The 23670-nt window shown below is 41.2% G+C and overlaps 2 protein-coding genes across 5 annotated transcripts in view; one reads left to right on the top strand and one right to left on the bottom strand.

Moving 5' to 3' along the window:
- UBE2I (ubiquitin conjugating enzyme E2 I) overlaps positions 1-23670 on the bottom strand; it is a 471577-nt gene that overhangs the window by 49357 nt on the left and 398550 nt on the right. The window lies entirely within an intron of this gene.
- The window catches only part of LOC138177511 (zinc finger protein 397-like), a 90619-nt gene that overhangs the window by 31912 nt on the left and 35037 nt on the right, over positions 1-23670 (top strand). For 2 of the 4 annotated variants that reach the window (XR_011172529.1, XR_011172533.1), the window contains one exon: positions 30-457. Coding sequence is in view for 1 of the 4 variants with exons in the window: in XM_069108713.1 (XP_068964814.1) it covers positions 16718-17140; positions 20961-21108 (571 nt within the window). In the remaining 3 variants the exon portion in view is untranslated. Of the gene's footprint in view, positions 1-10; positions 458-16613; positions 17141-20960; positions 21109-23670 lie in introns of those variants that run through there. The other 2 variants (XM_069108713.1, XR_011172530.1) reach the window with 2 other exon arrangements.

The raw sequence follows: 23670 nt of genomic DNA, 5'->3' as shown, positions 1-23670 counted from the left end.
ATCTGCCCAGAAACATCTATCCCTTACAGCTGGATGACTGGCTCCTTCCTGCCTGTGACATCAAAGAAGAGGAACCAATCAGATTCATTTGAGGAAGATAATGCACCTCTCAATAAAACATTTGGTTCTCCTCAGCATCCCTAAGCTGCCTTTCATGGAGTAATGTTATGAGGAGTGATGGGAGCTTGGCCAGTAAATGCTCCCGGTCCAAGGATCAGCTCCTGCAGCACCATCATGGACTCTTCCTCTGGCAACGGAGACTACCCCTAGAATCTAGTTGCATCTTTGTCCTTTTATCCTTGAGGGTGACTGTGACTGGACCCTCTATACCCTGTTCCCTTTGAATTCTGGTCCCATCCCTGGCCCCACTTCCTCATGCCCCTGAGCATCTGCAGTTAAGTCACATAGCCTTTCCTTTGGAATAAATATTCCAAATAAAAGGTCTGATTATTTTCCTACTTACTGAATCATCTGGACATAAATGGAAACTGTGCTTGGAGAGCAAAGGAATGAACAAGTCAGGGCCTACGCTTGGTTATATTCCCCCAATATGGCATATTAGTATTTGGAAGGAAAGGAGGTTATTTATAATAATCCAGTATATATCACCTTTCTGAAGCAACTAGGTGATGAGTGCTGGGCCTGGAGTCAGGAAGACTTTTGTTTAAATCCAGCCTGAGACACTAGAAGTGTGACCCTGGATATGTCATTTAACCTCTGTCTACCTCTGTTTCCTTAAGTATAAAATGGTGATAATAACAGAACAGAATTTATCTTGCAGGGTTGTTGTGGGAGTTAAATAAGATATTTGCACAGTGCTTGGCATGTAGTATGCCCTATATAAATGCTATTCCCTCTCTCTTCTCTTCCCTTTTGTAAAGAAACTGAAGCCCATATATAGAGGTCAAATGAATTTTGAAAGCTTACAAAAATGGCCTCCTAATTTGGGAATTAGCCTAGAAAGGATCAGGGAAGGGGAGGAGAGCATACTTTGGAGTAAGACTCCAAGACTCCCAGTCTAACAACACTCAGTTTACTATGCTACACTGTTAGCCTCTCTGGCAGGGAAGATAGCAGTGTCCCAGAGATTCATTACTAAATACAATGTATGCTGATTGGGTACTGTCTGTTTAAAGAAATTTAATCCTAAGGATCATATAGCCAGGTAGAGTTCCTTGATTGGCCGGAAGCCCACTTTGGAAAGAGCTGTACCTCAAGGTTATAAAATAGGGAAAAGGGCAGTAAGTAAAACAAAAGGTCTCTAGGAGGGAAGACTAAGGGACAAGGGCAGTAAAGGCTGGGGAAGGGGAACAAAAAACTTTAGGATTTCCCAGAAAATGGGGTTTACAATTCTGAATATAGGTGTTTAGCAACCACATCTGCCAGCTCTGTACATAACCTAGTATGTTTCAGCTGGGTCTGGTGACTGAAACATATTATCAGGGGCAACTAGGTACACTTTTTTATATTTAGTATGTAAGAGAAATTAGGATATGATATGAAAAAATTAAGAAGCCTTGGCCATCTAGCTGTACCAGACCTAAAACTGAATTATAAAGCAGCAATCATCAAAACTACTTAGTACTCCCTAAGAAAGAGTTGTGGATCAGTGGAATAGGTTAGATACACAAAGACGCAGTAATAATTACACTATAGTAATCTATTGTTTGACAACCCAAAGACTCTGGGCTTCTGGGATAAGAACTCACTATCTGACAGAAATTTCTGGGAAAACTAGAAAATAGTATGGCAGAAACTAGGTACAGACCAACATCTCACACCCTATTCGAAGATAAGGTCGAAATGGGTACATGATTTAGATAGAAAAGGTGATACCATAAGCAAATTAGGAGAGTAGAGAATAGTTTACCTGTCAGATCTGTGGGGAAGGGAAGAATTTATGACCAACAAGAGATAGAAAACATTATGAAATGCAAAATGGATAATTTTGATTACATTAAAAAGGTTTTGCATAAACAAAACCAATGCAGGCAAGTTAGATGGAAAGCAGAAAACTGGAAACAATGTTTATTGCCTATGATTCTGGTAAAGGTCTCATTTCTCAATATAGAGAACTGAGTCAAGTTTATAAGAATATAAGTCATTCCTCAGTTGATAAATGGCTAAAGGATATGAAAAGGCAGTTTTCAGAAGAAGAAATTAAAGCTATCTATAGTCATATGAAAAATGCTCTAAATCACTATTGATTAAAGAAATGTAAATTAAAAGAACTCTGAGGTACTTATACCTTTCAGATTGTTTAATATGACAGAAAAGGAAAATGATAGATGTTGACACATCAATTCATTGTTGGTAGAGTTGTGAACTGATCCAACCATTTGGGAGAGCAATTTGGAACTATGCCCAACCAAACCATGCATATCTTTTGGTCCAGCAATGCCACTACTAGGTCTCTATCCCAAAGAGATCATAGAAAAGGGAAGAGGACCCACATGTACAAAAATATTTATAGCAGCTCTTTCTTGTGGCAAAGAATTGGAAATTGAGGGGATGCCTATCAATTGGGGAATGGCTGAACAAGTTGTATTATATGAATGTAATAGAATACTATTATTCTATAAGAAATGATGAGCAGCCAGATTTCAGAAAAACCTGGAAAGACTTACATGAACTGATGTTGAGTGAAGTGAGCAGAACCTGAACACTGTGCACAGAAACAGCAATGTTGTGTGATGATCAACTATGATAGACTTAGCTCTTCTCAGCAATACTGTGATCCAAGACAATTCCAAAAGACTTATGATAGAAAATGCTATTCACATGCAGATAAAGAGCCATGGAGTCTAAATGTGGATGGAAACATACTACTTTTGCTTTTGGGGGTTTTTTTTTGTCATTTTTTCCCCTTTTCTTCTGATTCTTCTTTCACAACATGACTAATATGGAAATGTTTAACATGACTGTTACATATATAACCTTTATCAGATTTCTTGCTGTCTTGGGGAATGGGGAGGGAAGAAGAAAAATTTGGAACTCAAAATCTTACAGAAATGAATATTGAAAACTATCTTTAAGGGCGGCTAGGTGGCGCAGTGAATAGAGCACTGGCCCTGGAGTCAGGAGGACCTGAGTTCAGATGTGGCCTCAGACATTTAACACTTACTGGCCTTGTGACCTAGGGCAAGTCATTTAACCCCAAATGCCCTGCCTTCCCCCCTCCTAAAAAAGCAAAAAAAAAAAAAACCCTATTTTTACATGTAACTGGGAAAAAAACCAAAACACTATTAAGAGAAAAAAAAATAGAAGTTAACATAATTTTTAAAAAGAAAAGAAACGTGTGCCATGAACATAGAAGTATCTTACTAGGAAAACACTATATCTCATATGAATGAATATATAAATTAATAAAAACCATTTATTAAGTGCTTACTATGTGCCAGGCATTGAGTGTACAAATATAAAATTCAGGCAGTCCCTACCCTCAAGAAGCACACATTATAATGAGGGGAAACAACACACATATATAGGAGTAATGGGAGTGCCTAGAGCATTACAAGGATGGTAAGTTGATTCATGGGGCAGTCAACTCACAGGCCTTTTGCTTTTCCCAAGAATAAGTATGTTAGTATCGCTTTGATTAATGAGTTCAGACCAAGAGGTGAAAATGGCAAATGGCAAGATGCCCACGGTGCATGGCTGGAAGTAATGTAAAGTATGATCAAGGTTGGTTGTCTGAGGATGGCTAAATATAGTGGGCTGATTGAGTCTGTGTTCACTCACTCATCAATCAGGACTCCTTTGCCCTAAATAGAATTTCCAGAGTTAAGTGGATTGATTCCCCTAGGAATTGGGTACATTTTTTTTCAGGTGGTCTGGTGGAGAGATGTAGTCCCAGGTTAGGAGAAGCAAGGTAGTGGCCATGTTGAGGTCTAGGGGTGCTGGGACCCTGAAATTCAAGGGCAAGCAACGAAGGTCCTAACTCAAATGAATTGGACTCTAGCCTTCTTTCAGCCAAAGACAATGTTTATTAGAACACTGGTCAGGGTAGATGAGATTTTAAGAATCTGTCCCATTGTGACACTTGTATTAACAAGCTGGCCAGACTGAATCTGAGCACTTGCCAGATTCTTAAGAAATCTGAGCATTTACAAATTATATACTATACATAGCTAATGTAAGGGGGACCAGATTCTTAAGGAATCTGAGCAATTTAATGAGGGGCAAGCTGGACTTTATATACAGAAATACTGTGGGAAGGTTCTAGGAGTGACCAAGTCATCTGGGATGACTGGGAGGTAACAGAGTAGGACCTAGAAGGGCTGGGTGCCCCATGCCAGGAAGGGGTCTAGATGGAATTAACTAGTGGAGGTCTAGGGTGGGGCCAAGTACAGACAATGAGGGCCACAATGAAAAAATTATTAACTTGAAAGAGCTGAGTTCCCCAGGCAAATGCCAGGGACCTGGGCCATGTGGGAAAGTCTAGGGGCTTTTCTTTTTTGGGGTCCAGATCCCAAAGACATGGTTGGAAGGAGTATGATGAAGTAAGAGATCATAGGGTCATAAATTCAGAACTGCAAGGGACCATTGTGATCATTTAGCTCAGGGGTGGGGAACCTGTGGCTCTCTAGGTCCTCAAATGTGGCCCTTTGACTGGATCCAGGATCACACTTTAGGACTTAGGACACATGTAGCCTCAAGGTCGCAGGTTCCCCACCTCTGACTCTAGCTATACATTTTATTTTTTCATTGATTCAATACATGTATTATGTTTTTCTTGCTTGGGGGGGGGTACAGAGTTATCAGACAGTGTCTGCCCTTCAGGACTTCACAATCTAGCAGATAAGTGGTAGTGGGGGGAAGAAGAGCTAGCACTAACCTGGGTCCTAGTCCAGGCTCTGCCACAAACTAGCTGTGTAACCCTAGACAAGGCCTCCCACCTCTCTTAACCTCAGCATCCTCATCTGCATAAAGAGGGGGTTGGCCTAGCTAATTCAAGTGAACAAACATTTATTAAGCACCTCCTGTGTGAATTATTCTAGGTTTGAGGAATACAGAGAGACACAACACGGACCCTGCTCTTAAGGAACATACAATCTAACAGGGGAACAGACAGATACAGAAATAACAATGACACAAGGGGAAAGTGAGCTTAAATGTAAAAGTCCTGAAAAAATGGAAGGAAAAATCACATTCACCTGGGGGGGTGGAGAGGGTGGTTAGGGAAATTTTGTGGAGATGAAACCCGATCTGGTGTTCAAGAAAGGGACTTTGCAAGACAGAGATGGGGGGTGGGTGGGAGGGAAAGCATAGGGTTTATTACAAAAATGGAAGACAGTGTGAGGAATAGATTGGAGGGGGCAACGCGAAAATGGGGGAGAGAAAAACCTTGTTTAGCTCAAATAAAGAATATTAAGGAAAATATAATGCTAGAAAGGTAGGGTAGAAACAGATTATGGAGTATCTCGAAAGCCAGGATCCAGAGTTTATACTTTCCCTAATAAATTATAAGGAACCACTGATGATTTTTGAGAAGTGACATGAACAAAACGGCACATTAAAAAATTTGCTCAAGCAGCAAAGAGAAGATAGCTTGGAAGCATGAAGATCATTTAGAAGATTATTATAACAGCCTAGACAAAGGGAGATGAGGCCCTAAACTACAATGGGGGGACAACATGCAGGTAGAATTGTCAGGAGTACATAACTGACTACATGTGGGGGTGGGAAGGGAAGTTTAAGAAAAAAGGCAAATCATATGCATCATTAACTGAAAGAGGATGGTGGTCACATCATATATGGAGGATGTGAGAAAAGCAGGTTTTGTAGATTATAGGACTGAGCTCAGTTTTGGGCAGACTGATTTTGATGTACCAGTAGAACTCACAGACAGAGATTCACAGTGGGCAGTTGGAGTTATGAAACTGGAACTCTAGGGAAGAGTCTATTTCCCATGAAGATGGGAAAGGAAAAGCTATGAACAGGAGAGGAATAGGATATTAAAAGGGAAAAGTCACCCTCTTTGACCAGAAAAGATGTGGGAGTTACCTGCACAGACATGATAACTGAAGCCATGGAAACAGAAAATATTATCAAAACAAAGTAGAGAGAAAAGGGCTGTGTCCTTAGGGACACTTATGATTAAGGGATAGGACCATGAAGAAACAACCAGAGAAAGGGATTAAGGAAAAGTCACAAGTAAAATGAATAAAATTCAAGAGCATGGAAGCCAAAGTCGATGGTATCAAATATGATGGCACAGGGGAGCCACAGTATCAAATACTATAGTTATCTAAGACCCCCCCTTCCAATTCTAATATTCTCTAAGTTCATGAAACTGAATAATAACTAAATATAAAGCAGTATGATTTGTAATATTGAAGTTAAAGGTCCCATGGCGGGCAAGAAGAAACATTTATAGCAGAGGTCCTGTTCACCTGCTTGACCTCATTTACATATGTATGTGCATTTTTGTGTAATATGAATTGACACCAAAGTAAAATTAGCCCAGTCCTGCCAAATGTGGGATAACTGATATTACCCTAGAACCATCTTACCTACTAAGGTCACATCTTGATTACCAACTAGGCAGGCATAGGCTGCTAAAGTCAAGCTCTACATTTTAAATGTAATGGCAAAAGGATTAAGTTATTTGTTCAAAATGTATGGGGTACAGGGACCCCAAAAATCCCATATGTGAACTTCATAAAACAAAGAGGTGTTTCATTGTAGGAACAGGAAGCCTTTATTCAGTTCTCAGGAGAAAAGGGCATCACTTCCACCAGGACAGACTAGTGGAAGGAGGCCTGTTACAGAAGACAAAGCAAGGTTATATACCCTAGAGCAAACAAGGCCCCTCCTACCACTATCCCTCACCCCCATTGGCTGGGAGGCGGGTTTACAATCTAGGTGTAAAAAAGACAAAGAACAAGGAAACAGGGTATAGCCAACCCCAAATGTGCATGTCCTTATTTGGTAAACTTAATGCTGAAATAGTAGTGAAAGAGGGGGAAGGGTCTTAAAGGACTTAATGCTGATGTGGCAGTAGTAAAGGAGGGGGAAGGGTGAAATCGAAACTCAGGTCTGTCTGGTCTTACCAAAGCCTGTCTCTAGTTTAGAGATAGTCTCTCCCTCACCATTGTGGGTTTCCAGTCTTTGTAAATCATGTGATTTTCAGTAAAGAGGACTCATGCTTGTTCTTACAAGAAACCTCACGAGATTTTAGGATATAGTCTGAGAGGGGAGGGAGCCAAGATGGCGGAAAGGATGTAGCCTGAGAAGTTTCCACCTCTCTCACTCAAAAGTCACACAGGTAAATAGCTGAATCAAGATTCAAATTTGTGTCCTCTGATTTTAAGTCTGCTGCTATTTACATTACACTACATGCTTTGGTTCAGATGGTCATTTGTTAAACATTTGGTCTTTGAAAGATCTGTAAATACATTCTAAAACCATTTATTATTTCAAGGAAGTTTTTGAATAACTATCTGTCCAATAAGCAAAAAAAAATATTAGTACTTAAAATAATTCACATCCTTCAAATCAAGATAAACAAGTTACTAAATCTAAGAATTTTCATATAAAGAAGATGTTCAGAATGAAATAAACCTATTTAATGATTAGTATAAGATTGAGGAATCTTCTTTGATGTCATTTGGTTTTCTGGATTTATGACTAATAAGAATAATAAAGATGGCATTCTCTTCTGTTAAGACAAATAACAGAAGTGTAGTACTCCTATGGACCACCTCTGACAATTCACATTTGTAAGTTGGGTCCAGAAGGGGAAAGCCTACTTTATGTTTAAAGGACTCTGTGGGTCTTTTCTAAAAAAATTCCTAAATTCTAAAACTTATTCCTAAAACTTACCCCAAGAGAATTTGAGTCCCATTTGCCCATGGGCCCTGGAAAACCTTACCTTGTACTCTCTTCAAATCTTCCCACTTGATCTGGCTTTTCATGCCCAAATCTGTTACTCTTGAGTGAAAGAAGTGAAAACTTCTCAGACTATACTCTAAAATCTAGTAAAGCTTTTTGTGGGAAACAGGCCCAAGTTCCCCTTCACCGGAGATCACATGATTTACAAAGACTCAAAACTCATAGCCATAGGGAGTCACCCCTCTCCTCAGTGACACCTCAGCATAAGACATGCCAAATAAGGACAGACATGCTTTCTCAAATGTGCATTGGGTGGTCTACCATTTCCTTGTTCCGATACTTGAGGTAGATTGCTGTGCTTAGATTGTGCACCTGACTTCTAGCCAATGGAAGAAAAGGGTCAAAAGGGGTGTGGGGGAGAATTCCAAGTTAGGGCTTTATAACTTTGCCATTTCCTTTCGTAAATTGCTTCTCCTCTCTAACCATTTGTCAGGAGGGTGGCCCTTTCTCAAGATCGTAAGAAACCATTCTTTTCTGCTGCCTACTTTTGAGAAGGCTCTGAGTATTATTGGGGTAAGGATCTCTGTTGCACATACCCGTGTTTCCCCGATAATAAGACACTGTATTATTAAATTTTTTGGACAGAAAGAACACCAGAGGGCTTATTTTCAGGGGAGGGTTTATTTTAATGAACATTGACAGCAATTTTAATAAACAGGTAAATGTGAACAAAAAAATGTACCTTTATTCAATAAGAAAATCACTGGGGAAGAACAGGATGACGCGCTCACTGCTGCAGCTCTGATTGGATGCAGCTCGGAGTGCGGCGTGCGTTTCACCCGGGGGGGGTGGGGGACAGTGCATACAGAGGGTACCGTAATGTAGTGTGTAGCGCAGGGGATCACCTTCACTACAGTAGCAGTCTCAATAGGGCTTATTTTCTGGGGAGGGCTTATTTTCGGGATAGGCCTTATTATCGGGGAAACACGGTAGTTTGGGGGTGCACACACTCTGAAACTAGCTTAGCCCTCTGGATTACCTCTGGCTACTTTTCCACTCTGGATCCCATCAAAATCCCATTTTCTTGGTTCCTAGTATCTGACCTCTAGTTACCCCAGCTACTGGCCACTCCCACCAAGATCCTTCCTAAAAACCTCCTCTAGTCACCCCAGATTACTTGGCCAACCCTAGATCCCAGTCTTTCTGTATATAAGACCTATCCCTTTTCCATGAAGGTGCTCAGATTAAATCTAGCTTAGATTCTTAGATGTCGCTTGTCAATACAAGTGTCACAAATGCTCAAACTCCTTAAGAGTCTATGCAATATAGTGGATCTTTAATAAACTTTATTTTAATTTAGCTGAAAGAAGGCTTGGCTGGAATTCATTTGGGCAGGACCCAATGTGTTGGTATTTTCAGGTCCTGAGCACTTCTAAACCTCAATACATAAATGTGTTTCCACAGGACACACTTATCTCAAAGCAGTCATTTATATTAAAATGCGGCGTAGTAGCAACAAACAGTAAAGACCTCTGGAGTTCCTTAGAAAAGGTTCCCAAGTTGTTGTTCATCCTTCATTCTTTTTTTTTTATCCTTCATTCTTGAAAAGGACTAATGGTGGGGTGGCTAGGTGGCGCAGTGAGTAAAGCGCCGGCCCCAGAGTCAGGAGGACCCGAGTTTGGTTCCGGCCTCAGACACTTAACACACACAAAAAAACTAGCTGTGTAACCTTGGGCAAGTTACTTAACCCCAATTGCCCTCCAAAAGGCAAAAAAAAAAAAAAGGACTAATGGCAACATGAGGGTAATGTTTGGACTTGCAAATGAATTAGATTTAAGTGAGGCAGAGCTAAGCAAAGTTGTCAGCCTCATTCTCTCCTCCACAGTTATAAAAGTCCAGTGGGGCAAGACAGAAGTGAAGAAGACTGGTGATGGGGGGATGCAGTGGGTGACTTGGGCCTTTCTAAATTGAGGTCTTCCCCAGGTCTCAGTCCATTCACTGCCCTATTCACTGACTTTGGGCAAGGTAAGAATTGAGACAAAAGATGGCCTAATTTACAAAAAAAAAAAAAGATCCATCTAGGAGGAAAAGACCCTCAAAATTTCCTAGAACAGAAAACAATTGCTATTTACACTCATTTTAGTCCATCAATACAATACCTATTCTAGAGGTTTGGCCTGGGGGATATTCTTGGCCTTTTAATGAAAACCAGAGTAATTTGGCTTTAAAGGTATCATCAAGCAGTTCTGTTTGAAACACAATGGACTTTTTAAAAGCCTGTTTTTGTATTTATATTCACAACACTTAGAATAGCACCTGGCAGTTTAGTGCTTAATAAAGGCTTTCTGCCTTTATTAGACTGACTGAACCCATGCCTTGGATTCTGCTGATGTCCTTAGATAACTTCCACTGACTAAGGTCTTGCCTTATTCAATGGAAGTTGCTTCTTTGTCCGGCTGTTGTCACCACCAGCTTGATCTTCTAGATCTTCTGACGTTCTGATCTAGAGCATGGCTCTGCATTTTTCTGGAACAAGCTAGAACCATTACCCTAGGTCAGGATTAGCAGAAACCTTCCTTGCTCTGTTCCCTTGGAGTCTGGGCTCTGATGCTTTCTTTCTTCTGAGGATCTGTGTCACCATCAGAGATATTAGGCCTTCTCTTCTCCCTAACTTGAATCTGCTCTATAGCTGAACTTCCTTTCAGGCTTTGTGCAAAGTACCTATCTTTTATGACCACATGCTCCTATTTTGGTGGTGGTGGTGGTGGTTGTTGGGTCATTCCAGTCCTGTCCTACTTTTTATAACCCCATGTGGGGTTTTCTTGGCAAAGACACTGGAGTGGTTTGCCATTTCCTTCTCCAGCTCATTTTACAGATGAGAAAACTGAGGTAAACAGGGTTCAAGGACTTGCTCAGGGTCATACAGTTTATAAGTGTCGGAGGCTAGATTTGAACTCAGAATGTTAAGTCTTCCTGACTCCAGGACTGTTGCTCTATACAATGCGCTCTCTAGCTTAGCTGCCCGAGTGCTCCTGTTACAAGATACAACTGACAATGGAAGAAGAGAGAGAAATCTCCGCCTAGCTTTATTCTCCAAGAGGGCAAAGGAAAAGGCAAAATCTTTTTAAGGACTGAGTTCTTCCCCCATCGTTGGTTCTCTTCTCAAATTTCTCCCAAAGCTCATTTCTAGAAGGGCTAGCTTTTCACTTTTTTAACTCTCAGTCCTTCTGGTTTAAAGACATTAGTTAGTGGCTGGAGAAAAGAACACTGGGGGCATGTCTTCTTTGGCCCCATTCATAAGCCTTTCATATTCAAAAGAGACCCTCAAGATCAGTAAATGGTGGAGAAGATATGAGGAAATTGGGACACTTAATGCATTGTTGGTAGAGTTCAGAACTGATCCAATCATTCTGGAGAACAATTTGGAACTATGCCCAAAGGGCAATCAAACTGTACAGATACCTTGATCTAGCAATACCACTACTAGGTCCGTATCTCAAAGAAATCATTAAAAAGAGAAAAGGACTTACATGTACAAACATATTTATAATATATAATATGATTGTATGTTAGAATATGTCATTATGATTATATATTATAATAAAATATATTGTTATAGAATATAATTAATAAACTATTGATATATTATGTTTATAATATAAATTTCAAATAAAATTAATTATTAAATATTAAAATATTTATAATTCATTCAATTTTATTCTGAGTTTATGAGTCATATTGAAATAAAGCCAGTAGTAAATAATGATAATGGGCAAACCAGGAGGCACAATGGATAGAATGCCAGCGTGCAATCAGGAATACTCACTTTCATGAGTTTAAATCTGGCCATAGACATTTTACTAGCTGTGTGATCTGCACAAGTCACTTAACCCTGTTTGCCTTAGTTTCCTCAACTGTAAAATAAGCTGAAGGAAGTGGCAAATCACGTCAGTATCTTTGACAAGAAAACTTCAAATGGGATCATGAAGACTTGGACATGATTGAAAAATATTGAAGAACAACAACAAAATAATGATAACTTAATAATGAAATAATAATAGTGAACAGTAAATAAAAGTAGTAAATAATAAATTTTTAGGGAGGTGATAGTTACATTGTACATTTTCTCAGAACTCATCTGGAGGATTGTGTTTAGTTCTAGTATCTAGAACACTGATAAGCTGGAAAGAGTCCTGAAGAGGATGTTATCCATCCATGCTTGTCCTTCCCTGTCTGACTCATATGTGCTTCCATAAGTTTAGCATAAGGCTCTCCACCTAGCTTGTGTGTTGGGACAATGGAGAGTTCCACACTTTCTTTTGCCATTGTGAAGATACCAGTGAACCAGAAGGGCAGTCCAATGGTAATACTGTCCTTTGCCACAAGGCCAAGCCATTGTTATATGTATATATTTTTTTCTTTTTTTAATTAATTAATTTTGTTTACTTTTAGTTTACAAGATTCAGTTCCACAATCCCTTGAGTTTCAAATTTTCTCCCCCTCTCTCTCCTCTCCCTGCTCCCCATGGCAGCATGCAATCAAGTGTAGGATCTACAAATACCTTCACATTAAACATTAGTCAGGTTGTAAAGAAGAATTATAACCAATGGAGTGAACAGTGAGAAAGAGGAAACAAAACAAAACAAGAAAAAGAAAGAGAGCAGGTAGTTTGCTTCAGTCTGAGTTCAAACTCTGTAGTTCTTTCTCTGGATGTGGACATCTCTTTCCATCATGAGTCTTTTGGAGTTGTCTTATAGCCCTGCATTGCTGAGAGGAGCCCAGTGTATCAGAATTAGTCATTGCACATATGATGTGTCTGTAATTATGTACACATTTCTACTGGTTCTGCTCTTCATCTTTATATTTTGATAATATATTGATGATATCTGTTACCCCCAAGAATGTCTAAATTGCTTATTGTTAAATTGTGTCAATAGAATTAAAATGATACCACCTAAATTAATTTAGTTTGTTCTATACTAATCAAACTAACAAAGGGATACTTTATAGAACTAGATAAAATAATAAAATTCATTTGGAGGAACGAATGGCCCATACTGCCAAAAGGAATAATGAAAAAAAGTAGGAAAGAAGTGATAGTAACATTTCCAGATCTTAAAGTTTGCTATAAAGCAGTAATCATCAAAATTATTTAGTGCAATATTTTTTTTAATGGAAAATTAGATGAGTGGAGCATATTAAGTCAAGTTAGAAACAATCGAAGTCATTTCTAACCTTGGATCACAATGTTTAATAATACCCCAAGACACAAATTTATAAGATCATTATTAATTTGGAGCTGAAAGGTACCTCTAAGATCATCAAGTCAAGATAAGTTTTAATTCCTGGGCAACTCTGGGGTTCTAAAACTTTAAGCCATATAACATCACTAGTAGAATACTGGAACTGAAAGATGGCCCTTTGTTTCAAGAAGTTTGGGGTCATTAAAGAAGCTAAGCAAATTTCCCATTCTCAATCTTTGCTATTCTCCTCTCTCTCCTCTAAATTCTGGGCTTCATCAAAATAGCAACAGGCTACTTCACAGAATCAAGAAGAGATTCATATAGAAAGTAGGTAAGAAAAAGAATCAAGAAGAAAAAGTAAATAGACTGTGAGGAAAGGGCTGGTATTCTCTAATAACAGCCCCCCCCCCCCCCCCCCAGGCAGCTGGGGGATGGGTACAGTGCCCAGACAACTGAAACCCTGAATCCAAACCCAGCCTCAGACACTTACTGGTCTCTCATCCAGGGCAAGTCACTGAATCTCTGCCGGAGTTTTCTTATCCATAAAATGGGGATAATATAACAACAGTCCCCACATGCCAGGGTTGTGGTGTAAATGAGATACTATTTCTTTAGAACGGGCTTTCTTGTGGATTTAAAAACACTAGCTATTGTTATGGCAGGATTATTAATAGGAATTAAAAGCTGCCTGGTACTGGGTGGGGGTGGGGTGTAGACAGAGAAAAAGGCGAATGGAACAGAAGAGCGAACCCGGGTAGTGAAGAAGTCGGTGCTGGATAAACACCTGCCCCCAAAGCCTGCAAGCAAGCCCAGGAGAGAAGGGCAGGGCGGGCTGGGGGCGGGCTGGGCCCGACAAAGAACAAACAGTACCTTTAACGGAATCACTGCCCCAGCCCCGATATCCCCACTTCCTCACATGCCTCACGGGAGCAGCAGGCATGTCCAAGAACCCAACCACATCCACCTGGTGTGAGACAAGACCACAATAGCTAGCCAATAAGAAAGCAGCACCAACAAGATGCTGAGCAGCATGTTTGACTGCAAAAACCACAGGAGGACTTACTAACAAGGAGGAACTATCCTTACATGAGATTATGAGAGCCTGGCCATCTGAAAGCCTGACCCTCAGTAAATGCCTTTGCTTGGCTGGGAGATGATCGGAGTCTGTGAATTCTTTGGAGAAGACCCTGGGACACACCTGGACACCCTAAGACATTTGCCACCACCCACAGAAGGGTCACCTCCCTGGAGGCGGGCGTAAACCTAGGGCCAAGCAACCAGCCACAGCTCTGGCTGCTTCTCCCGCATCCTCCAAGCCAGGCCTACCCGACCCTCCCCCATGACGTCACCGGCGCAGGACCACCCCGATTTTCGGACTACAAACTCCATCCAGGGCATCCTAGGCTTCATGCCCACCGCCATCTTCCCAGTGGGCAAGGAGGTAAGGAGGCGGGAGGGTGAGGGGATGGGCCACCCTCTTCTAGGCCGAGGGACCAGGACTGGTTTAACACGCAGAGCTCCAGGAGGACAATTCCCTTAGAGGGAGAAGGGCTTGAGCATCTCCAGCTGGTGCCCACAGGATGTCATGGAAGCTTGTACGAGTTGTCATTAGACTACGATTCCCAGAAACCTCCGGGGCCTCGGGACGTCCAATTCCTCCGACTACGTTTCCCAGAAATCTGGGCGGTGCCATTCTCTGGGGAGCTGGAGCCAGCTTCCTTTCTGTGCTGGACTCTGAGCCTTGAGCTCCCTCTCTCAGGGAAGCGTTTGAGTAGTCGGCCTGGCTGCTGCGGGTCCCTGTAGTGTAGACCTACGCCCTCTTGTGTAGAGCCAGCCCGGGCCAGAGCATGGCTCCAGGTGGAGTCACGTGCCTCCCAAGCTCCTCTCCATAGCAACCGCTTGACCATGGTGTCCCTTTGTCTCAATCTCCCCGGGAAATGTAGTCCGGAAGTGCTGGTGAGAACCGGGTCTGGGCCGTGGAGGAGGGGCGGGGGTGGGATCCTCCCTGGAGTGAGCAATGACTCAACTACTTAAGAGTTCAAGGAAATCTGCAGACCCCAGGGTCAGTTTAGAGGCTTGTGATTTTGCCAGGTGTGTTTTTGCCTCTGAATGGTGGGTGCGGATATGGGTATGGAATAAGTCATAAGCATTTATATAGCGCCTACCATGTGCCACATTACAGGTGTTGTCTTTTTTGGTTGTCACGCCCACTGTGGCGTGTAGGTGCTATTCTCACCCCCATTTTATAGTTGAGGAAACCGAGACAGACAGGTTCAGTGACTTGTCTGAGGCTGGATTTGAACTCGGGTCTTCCTGACTCCAGGCCCAGAGCTCTGTGCACTACAACAGCTAGTTTCCTGGGTAGTTACTGTCAGAGGCAGGATCTGAGCCCATGTGCTTTGTCTTGAAAGCCTGTGCTCTTTCTACTGTTTCAAATAAGGAATCTGGGTCCTTCTGGTTCAGTCACTCGTTTTGTGTCACCTTAGCAAGTGACCTTTACTGTTTGGGCCACGTTTTATCAAATGCTATTCCTCTTCTTAAAGCAGGGCTATTTTTGTCATGAATAATGTCAGGATTCTGACTCACTGTTATTTGTTTAGCACAGCAGAGAAAAGATCCAAAATTGCTTAGCAATTATTTGGTTAGCATATTTTAGTGTTACCTTTACTGTTTCTTCCTGTCACACTTGACAATGAATTGTCCTTCTGACTGGCATTCATTAATTTTTCTAAGTTCTTAAATGACATTTATTATTGATGGAATCCTAATAAAGCTGCTGGCAGCCCCAATATTCTAACTTCCTTAAGGGCCTCACTGAACAGGGGGCATGTCCTGATTTAACCACACAATCTGACTTTAACCACATCACTGGCCCCAAGACTATATCATGGGTGTTGCTGAACATCAGGCCCACTGCTCCTACTTAGCTACTGACTCCACCACCACCTCAATATCCTAACTCCCTCATATATGTCTCAGTGCCTCCCTATAACAACACACGTTTTGATGTGATGGAATGCTAGCCACTGTCCCCAAACCCATTCCCCATATTTCTCACAGAAACAGCAGGTGACTCCATGCTCGAAACCAAAACCACATCCATCTAATTGGACAGGACCACAATAGCCAGACAATTAGAAAGAAGCACCAGCAGGATGCCTGAGCAGGATGTGGACCCCCAAAACAATAGAAGGGACTTTCCCTAAGTAGGCACCTGTGAAGTAATACCAAAAACTGCCCTTGAGATAAACTTATGACCTAGAGAGGCATATTATAATGTCATCATACATTCCCAGTGCTTTTTTCTGTATGCATTGTGGGTAACTGTATGTGTAGTTCCACTGAGTCTAGGACCCCTCCCCATTAACAATCCCTTAAAAAACCCCTCTTACCTTTTTAATATTCATATATTCTGTTATATAATAGCATCTTTTGCCCATTTAAAAATCATGGTCTTCCTCTGATAAATTGCTGGTTCCTCTTCCAACTCAGCCTCCATTATTACTCTGTATTAACAATGGTTTCTTATCTTAGGGGTATCCTTGAAGAGCAGCTGAAGAGGAATTTCTTTGAAGCATAGACCCTGTTGGAGTGCCTACTAAAAAAAACCCAAACCAATACAATTTATATAAGCTCCAATGGCTCTAGAATCCAGAGAGACTGCAGCACTGAATCCCCAGAATCCATCAGGGAAAGAGAGACTTCAAGTCATAAAGGTGGAGAAAGAAGAGGATTACCTATGGGGCAAGCAAGGTAGCCAGAAGAGGAACAGCCCTTCCACCCAGGAGATCTCCCGCCTGCGGTTCAGGCAGTTTGGCTACAGTGACACCCCTGGACCCCGAGAAGCTCTGAACAAGCTCTGGGAGCTTTGCCATCAGTGGCTAAGACCAGAGATCCACACCAAGGAGCAGATTCTAGGGCTGCTGGTGCTGGAACAATTCCTGACCATTTTGCCAGAGGACCTGCAGAGCTGGGTGAGGGATCAGCATCCAGAGAGTGGAGAGGAGGTGGTGATTGTGCTGGAAGATTTGGAGAGAGAGCTTGGTGCCACAGGATGTCAGGTGGGAAAGAGACAGGTGTGATTATTGTGGAGAAATGGGGTTATGTTGTCTCCTCTGTTAGAATGTGAGCTCCTGGAGAGCAGGGACTGTTCTTTGTCTTTCTTTGTATCCCTGACATTTATCACAGTGCCTGGCACATAGCAGATACTTAACAAATGCTAGTTAAGGGACAGAGTTGAGATTGTAGGTGTGAATACACTCAGCAAAGGAGAGAAAGTGGCAAAACCTGAGGGCCAAGGTCAGGGCCTTTGGGGGAGCTGTCTTACTTCATGAGCAAGGTTATCAAACTCTAGCCTCTGCTTACTTTTGTAGGCCCAAGACGAACTATGGCTCAGACATTTTGAGATAAAGTGTTATTGTATTTAAAAATGTAAAAATTAATATTAGCTCCAAGTGCAGGCCATAGTCTGCCCAGCCCTGATCCAAAAGGTAGTGGAATAGTGGAAGGAAGACCAAAATCAAAGGAGAGAGAAGAGGATTGGCAAGTGTCTAGGAGCCCAAGTAGTGTAGGAGAAAAGGAGGAGGGAGAGGGGGAGCAGGTTACCATTGTCAAATGCTGCAGAGAAGTCAAGGCTGACATATTAGAAGGTAGGTACTAGAGTGAGAGTAGAGAAGCCAGAATAGTATGAAAGAGCAGGTAATGAGGAAGAAGAAAGAACGAATGTAGTTTCCAGAAATTTGACACTGAAGAGGAGGAAAGATGATGGAGTGGTCACTTGAAAGAGGTAGCAATGTCAGTAGAAAGTTTTTGTTTTTAGGATAAGGAAGGCTAAACATGTTTTATAGATGGGAGAAAGGAGCTTGCTGAGAGAAAGCAAGACTTTGTAATAACAGCTAGTATTTATAGATTGCTTGAAGTTTTGCAAAATGCTCTCTATTCACCTGCTGTATCTGACAACAGTCCTGTGACCAGTGACTTTCCCAGGGTCAGAGACCTAGAGAAGTGTCCGATGTAGGATTCCTCCTCAGATCTTGTTGATTCCATTAGGGAAAGGATTATCTTGGGAACAAAATCCTGGAGATGTCAAGAGGGGGTCACAATGATAAGTGGAGTCAGTCTTAGCAAAGAGGAAGGTCAGCTGTTTCTTGGGCCAGGAGAGAAGAAAAGATGGGTGACATAGCCAGAGGTTTTATGAGAAGTGAGAAGGAAGAGAGAAGTTGAAGAGGCTTAGGTCAGATGACTTCAGTCTTCTCAGGATAAGTAGGAAGTGAGGTCATCTCTGATTGGGGAAAAGGAAAGGAAGTGAAGTTGGGGACTGGCAAAAGTAGAAAAATGTGGGGAATGTGATGGGGGGTAAGTTGTAGTGAGAGAGACCCAGTCTGATGTTGGCAAGGTTGTTTTGGAGGTACTCCCCCACTGGGCATAGTTAGTGACTTTTTACTAGCCAAGTGTTATTCAGGGTTGGGGATGGGTCAGTATGGAAAGTGAAATGGTTCCAATGACTCCTAATGTCAGTGAAATAGCTGACCCAAGCACCAGCCCTGGAGTCAGGAGGTCCTGAGTTCAAATGCAGCTTCAGACACTTGACACACTTACTAGCCATGTGACTTTGGGCAAGTCACTTAACCCCAACTGCCCTCCAAAAAGCAAAAAAAAAAAAAAAAAGAATAGGTAACCCTTGATCTCAAGGCTGGGTAGAGCCAATATAGCAGTGAAGAGTAAGGGGACCAAATGAACGTCATTGTCATTGTAGGGAGCAGGTTTGGTAGGAATGTCAGGGTGGAAAGTTAGATTGTGATCAGAAAAGGGAATTTAAGAGTTCAAGTCTTTCCAGCTGGAGCAGTGCCCCGTGTTGCTGAGGCTAAATAAAATAGAGTGGGGATGAATGGGATTGAAGTTGAGAAGGTTGAGGACTCATAAGGTCAGAGTATTAGAAATAGAAAAGATCCTAGTTTCCCTTTTCACTTGTCCAAGTAACTTTACATATTTCAGATCCCTTTATTTTACAGCATTCACAGTCTATGACAAGAACATGAAAATATATGAAAAATTAAATGACACATGGGCATTGAGTAACAGCATAAGAAATGACAATCTATGACACATGATTAATTCTCAAATAGGTGGGAATCTGAACTCCAAGGTGTTTCTGGAGTTATTGCAAAGGTTTTGAAAATCTATATTCATATTATCAGTTTGAACTTTAGTCCTAGCAAATGCACCCCATGAATGGTGGAGGGGTCCATAAATTTTTTTCTATTAAAAAAGGGTTGTCATGCTTTGGTCCCCATATAGACCATACATTTTCAAGCTCAGAGGACTATGAAATGTTAGTTGGATTAGTCTGAGAGTGTTTCTTGGAAGGTGATTAAGACCTTGAACTGGCTCTTACACTAGAAACATACATAAATATATTTATGTGTATATAGGTGCACACGTGTGCACACACACACACATACACACATTTCAGGCAGAAGTAATAATGTCAGCAAAGGTAGGAAACCAGATGCCAGCACACTATTTTAGGAAGTAACTTTGGTTGTCTATCATTGAACATTTCAAGTGTTGTGAGTGCTTTCTGTATTCCAGGTTGATGCTAGGTGACAGGGATAGGAAGGCAGATGTGAGACAGTTCCTCTTCTAGGACTGAAGGGAATGACCAGAATCTGAATTAGGGTTGGGGCAGAGAAAATTAGAAAGGGAAAAAAAAAACATTAGGAAGGAAAAATCAGGAGGACTTGGTGATTGACTAGATATAAGGAGTTAGGGGGGAAAATCAAAGATGGCTAAGTTTTTTTCACTGGTTGATTTGATTGCCAATCTAAATAAAATTAATTGAGATCTTTGAAGGAGAGTGTGGAGAGAGAAATAGTAGAGGGCAAAAGCTGAATCCCGGGATAAGCATATTTATAAATATATAGAAAAGAACCCTAGAAGAACATAGAGGAGTGGTTAGGAAAGTAGGAAAACAAGAATTGTGTAGAATTATAGAAGCCAAAGGAATGAAGAGTTTTACAAAGTTATTAGGTAGTTATCAGAGTGAGAGGGAGGGTGGTAGAGTATGTAATGTGTTGAACTTAGAGAATCAGAAGACCTGAACTTGAATCCTGTCTCTTCTACTTATTAGAGCAAATCATATAAGACCACTGTCTAGTCCTCAGTTTCCTTGTCCTGTAAAACAAAAGGTTTGGACTAGATGACTTGAAGATTCCTTTCAGCTATTATCTTCTATCACCTCCACAAGGGACATAAACAGATTTTCACAGATTTTGTTCAGTCAGTATATTCTATATTCTGTATCCTTTCTGATAGACTGTACTTAGAATTTATGCATAAGAATAATGACTCTGCAAAAACATAGTTTTTCATAGTTTCTAAAAGTTAAAGTAACATGGATATGGTAAGGTCTATCAAATGGTTTTATTTTGTAATTTTTGTTTGATTAATTGTGGTAATCTTACAATTTATTTTTAATTGGTAAAAATGGGTAAATATACATAGCTTTTCCACAATTGCTTGAAGCTTCCTTGTACCTTCGTATTACTAAATACCAAATTATTCATTGTTCAGATAGCCATATAATAAAATTAACTCAAATTTCAGAAGTCTTCCTTTTTATCAGCAACAAAAATTTCTGTTGTAGTTAATTTTTTTCACGTGCCATTTCAGCCTTTTCCTGAACGGAGCAAACTGTTTAGTAATAAAAAGGAACCTCTAGGCTTGTTTTATGGTTAATCTTAATACAGCCTTTTTAAAAATGACAAACAAAACTCTGGTTCTTTCTCCCTGTCCTGTGTCCCTGGGCTTCCTTCCTAAATCGATGTTTTTGTTTTCATAATGGTTCCTTTTCAAGGCCAAACATTATCTCCTTATCTTCAGGTTGCATCAAGTACACAAAGAGATTCAGGGGCCTGGAAGAAGATGGCACCCTTGAGAGCAGCACAGGATGCACTGAATGTCCAGCTTCAGCCTATAAACGACCAGATCAAGTGTGAGTCTCCAGAGCCCCAGTTCCTACAAGAAGGAGGTGAGGAGCAAGGGGAAGGAAGAAGTGAAGAGAATGGGGGTTGGTTGTTAGTCAGTTAGAATAGCATCTGGCTCCTCAATTTCTTGCCTACAATAATTAAGAGGTAGTGTGATGTACAGGATTTGGTATTAAAGGACATTGGTTTGAGTGCTGGCTTTGCCAATTCCAGTTAGTATGATTTTGGTCAATTCATGTAACTTGTCTGTGCCTTGGTTTTCTCTTCTGTAGAGTGAGGGGGTTGGACTAGATCATCTTTCAAGTCCCTTCCCATTTAAAAAGGATGATTCCATGAAACAGAGAAATTTTTATTTTAAAGACCAGTTATCTCAGTCATCATATATATATATAAATTTTTTTTTTTTTGGCTTCTTTTTGGAGGGGGGGAAGGTAGGGCAATTGAGGTTAAGTGACTTGCCCAAGGTCACATGGCTAGTTTTTGTGGTAAGTGTCTGAAATTGGATTTGAACTCAGGTCCTCCTCACTCCAGGATCGGTGCTCTATTCACTGCACTATCTAGCCACCCCTCAGGTATTATATTATTTTGGAAATTAGAAGGTCAGAATTGCACCATCTTTAACTTTTCAGGGATAAGAGAAAATTAGGTTCCTGGTTCAATTATCCCCAGCAAATTGACTTTAGTGTTTTCATTGACAACATTACAAAGCTTTTATAGTACATTTGCTTTGTGCTTTGCTGACAGCCAGATAAGTTAACAAGCATTTACTAAGTTCCTACTATGTGTCATGTGTTGTGCTAAGTATGGAGTTAAATAAAAAGGCCAAAAACAGACCCAGCCCTCAAGTAGCTTTCAGTCTGACAGGAAAGACAACATGCAAATAACTGCACAAAGAAGATATATGTTATATGGTGTCAATTGGGGATAATCAACAGAAGGAAGTCACCAGCATAATGGGACTGAGAAAAGCTTCTTGTAGAGAGTTTATCTGGGATTTGAAGGAAGGCAGGGAAATCAGGAGGCAGAGCTGGGGAGGGAGACTACATAGTCATGGGAGTCAGCCAATGAAAAGTGCAAAGGGTGGGAAATTCATTGTTATGTTTGAGGAACAGCAAGGAGGCCAATGGCACTGGATCACCAGCATGTGTAGGGAGGTAAGATTTAAGAATACTGGAAAGAGAACATTGTACACAATAACAGCAGTAATGCTACACAGTCAGTTGTGAAAGACTTAACTGTTGTTGACTAATACAGTGATCTCTGACAATTCCAAAAGATTTGTTAGAACTAATGAGCTCTGAGGGCCTATTGAAGAATAACTTTTTCACTTTTCCTCATTTTTATTGCTCTTTTTTTTGTTAAGCAATTGGGGTTAAGTAACTTGCTCAAGGTTACACAGCCAGGTGTTTCTGGGTGGGTGCTAAGTGTCTGAGCCTGGGATTCGATCCCAGGTCATCCCGACACTGGGGCCAGTGCTCTTACTTGCTGAGCCACCTGGCCACCCCTTGCTCTTTTTTTCAACATGGCTAATATGAAAATATATTTTGCATGATTTCAATTTGACATGAATAATGGGTATCATTATTGCTTACCTTCTCAACTAGAGGGTGGGGGAGACTAGAATTGAGAATTTAACAAGTCAATTTAAAAAAATTAAAAACCAAAAACTGAATACTAGTAATATAAAAGGAGGCCAGGTTATGAAAAGTTTTAAAAACCAGATGGATGACTTTCATATTTCATCCCGGATGGGCCACTGGATTTTATTGATTGAATAGAGTAGAGAAATAATCAGACCTTTGTTTTAGGAAGAACAGTCTAACAACTAAGTGGAGGATTGACTGGAGTGAGGAAGAACTTGGGGCAGGGAGATCCACCATAAGGCTATTAAAGTATTCTAGGTGGAGGGGGGGAAGACAACACAGAAGAGTGGAGAGAGGGGGCAAGTGACTCCAGGTCTGGAAAGCCTTTGGAGGAGCTGACCAGTGAGAGAAGGAAGCTGGCATGGTGGAGGGATGCACCAGGCTTAAATGGCACCTGAGGCATGATGGCAGAATCCATTAAGCAGAGCCACGAGAGGAGTGAGCTTGGCTGGCCTGGGCCTCTCCCCATAATGAAGGCTCTAAGAGGAACTCATGAGTGGAAGAAGGGAGGTGGGCTGGTGGACACATATTGCAGGGTGAGAAGACTTCTGGGGTAGGGGTGGATGGAAGTTCTGGTACAGCACTAAGGGAAGATCCAGGCTATGATAGTGGCAAAGTATGGAAAGTTAGCATATGAAAAATGGTCCAGATCACTGGAATGGAATCTCTTCCATTATTCTTACCATCTAGCTGTTCATTCCCTTTCCTTACACCATCCCTTCATATTTCCTACCCTTAATGAATGCTCATTTCACCCTGCTCTAGTTTTTTAGTCCTAGTTTGTAAGGTGATTCCAGTTTGGCTTGTCCATATTTTCCCCCTTCTTTTAAAATGTTTTGTTGATAATCTTTTTTTTTCATCACACTCAGTTCTCATTTCCTTCACTCCTAGCCCTCCCTCGTAACTTAAAATACACAAATGAGTAAGATGTATATGTTGACCTTGCCTGAAGACATATGGCTC

This window comes from Petaurus breviceps, unplaced genomic scaffold (assembly GCF_028583685.1).
Source record: "Petaurus breviceps papuanus isolate PSGF00001 unplaced genomic scaffold, PetGlider_PUasm1.0 138, whole genome shotgun sequence".
Taxonomy (NCBI): domain Eukaryota; kingdom Metazoa; phylum Chordata; class Mammalia; order Diprotodontia; family Petauridae; genus Petaurus; species Petaurus breviceps.
The sequence above is the reverse complement of the archived record's forward strand: the minus strand, read 5'-3'. Positions and strand labels throughout refer to the sequence as shown.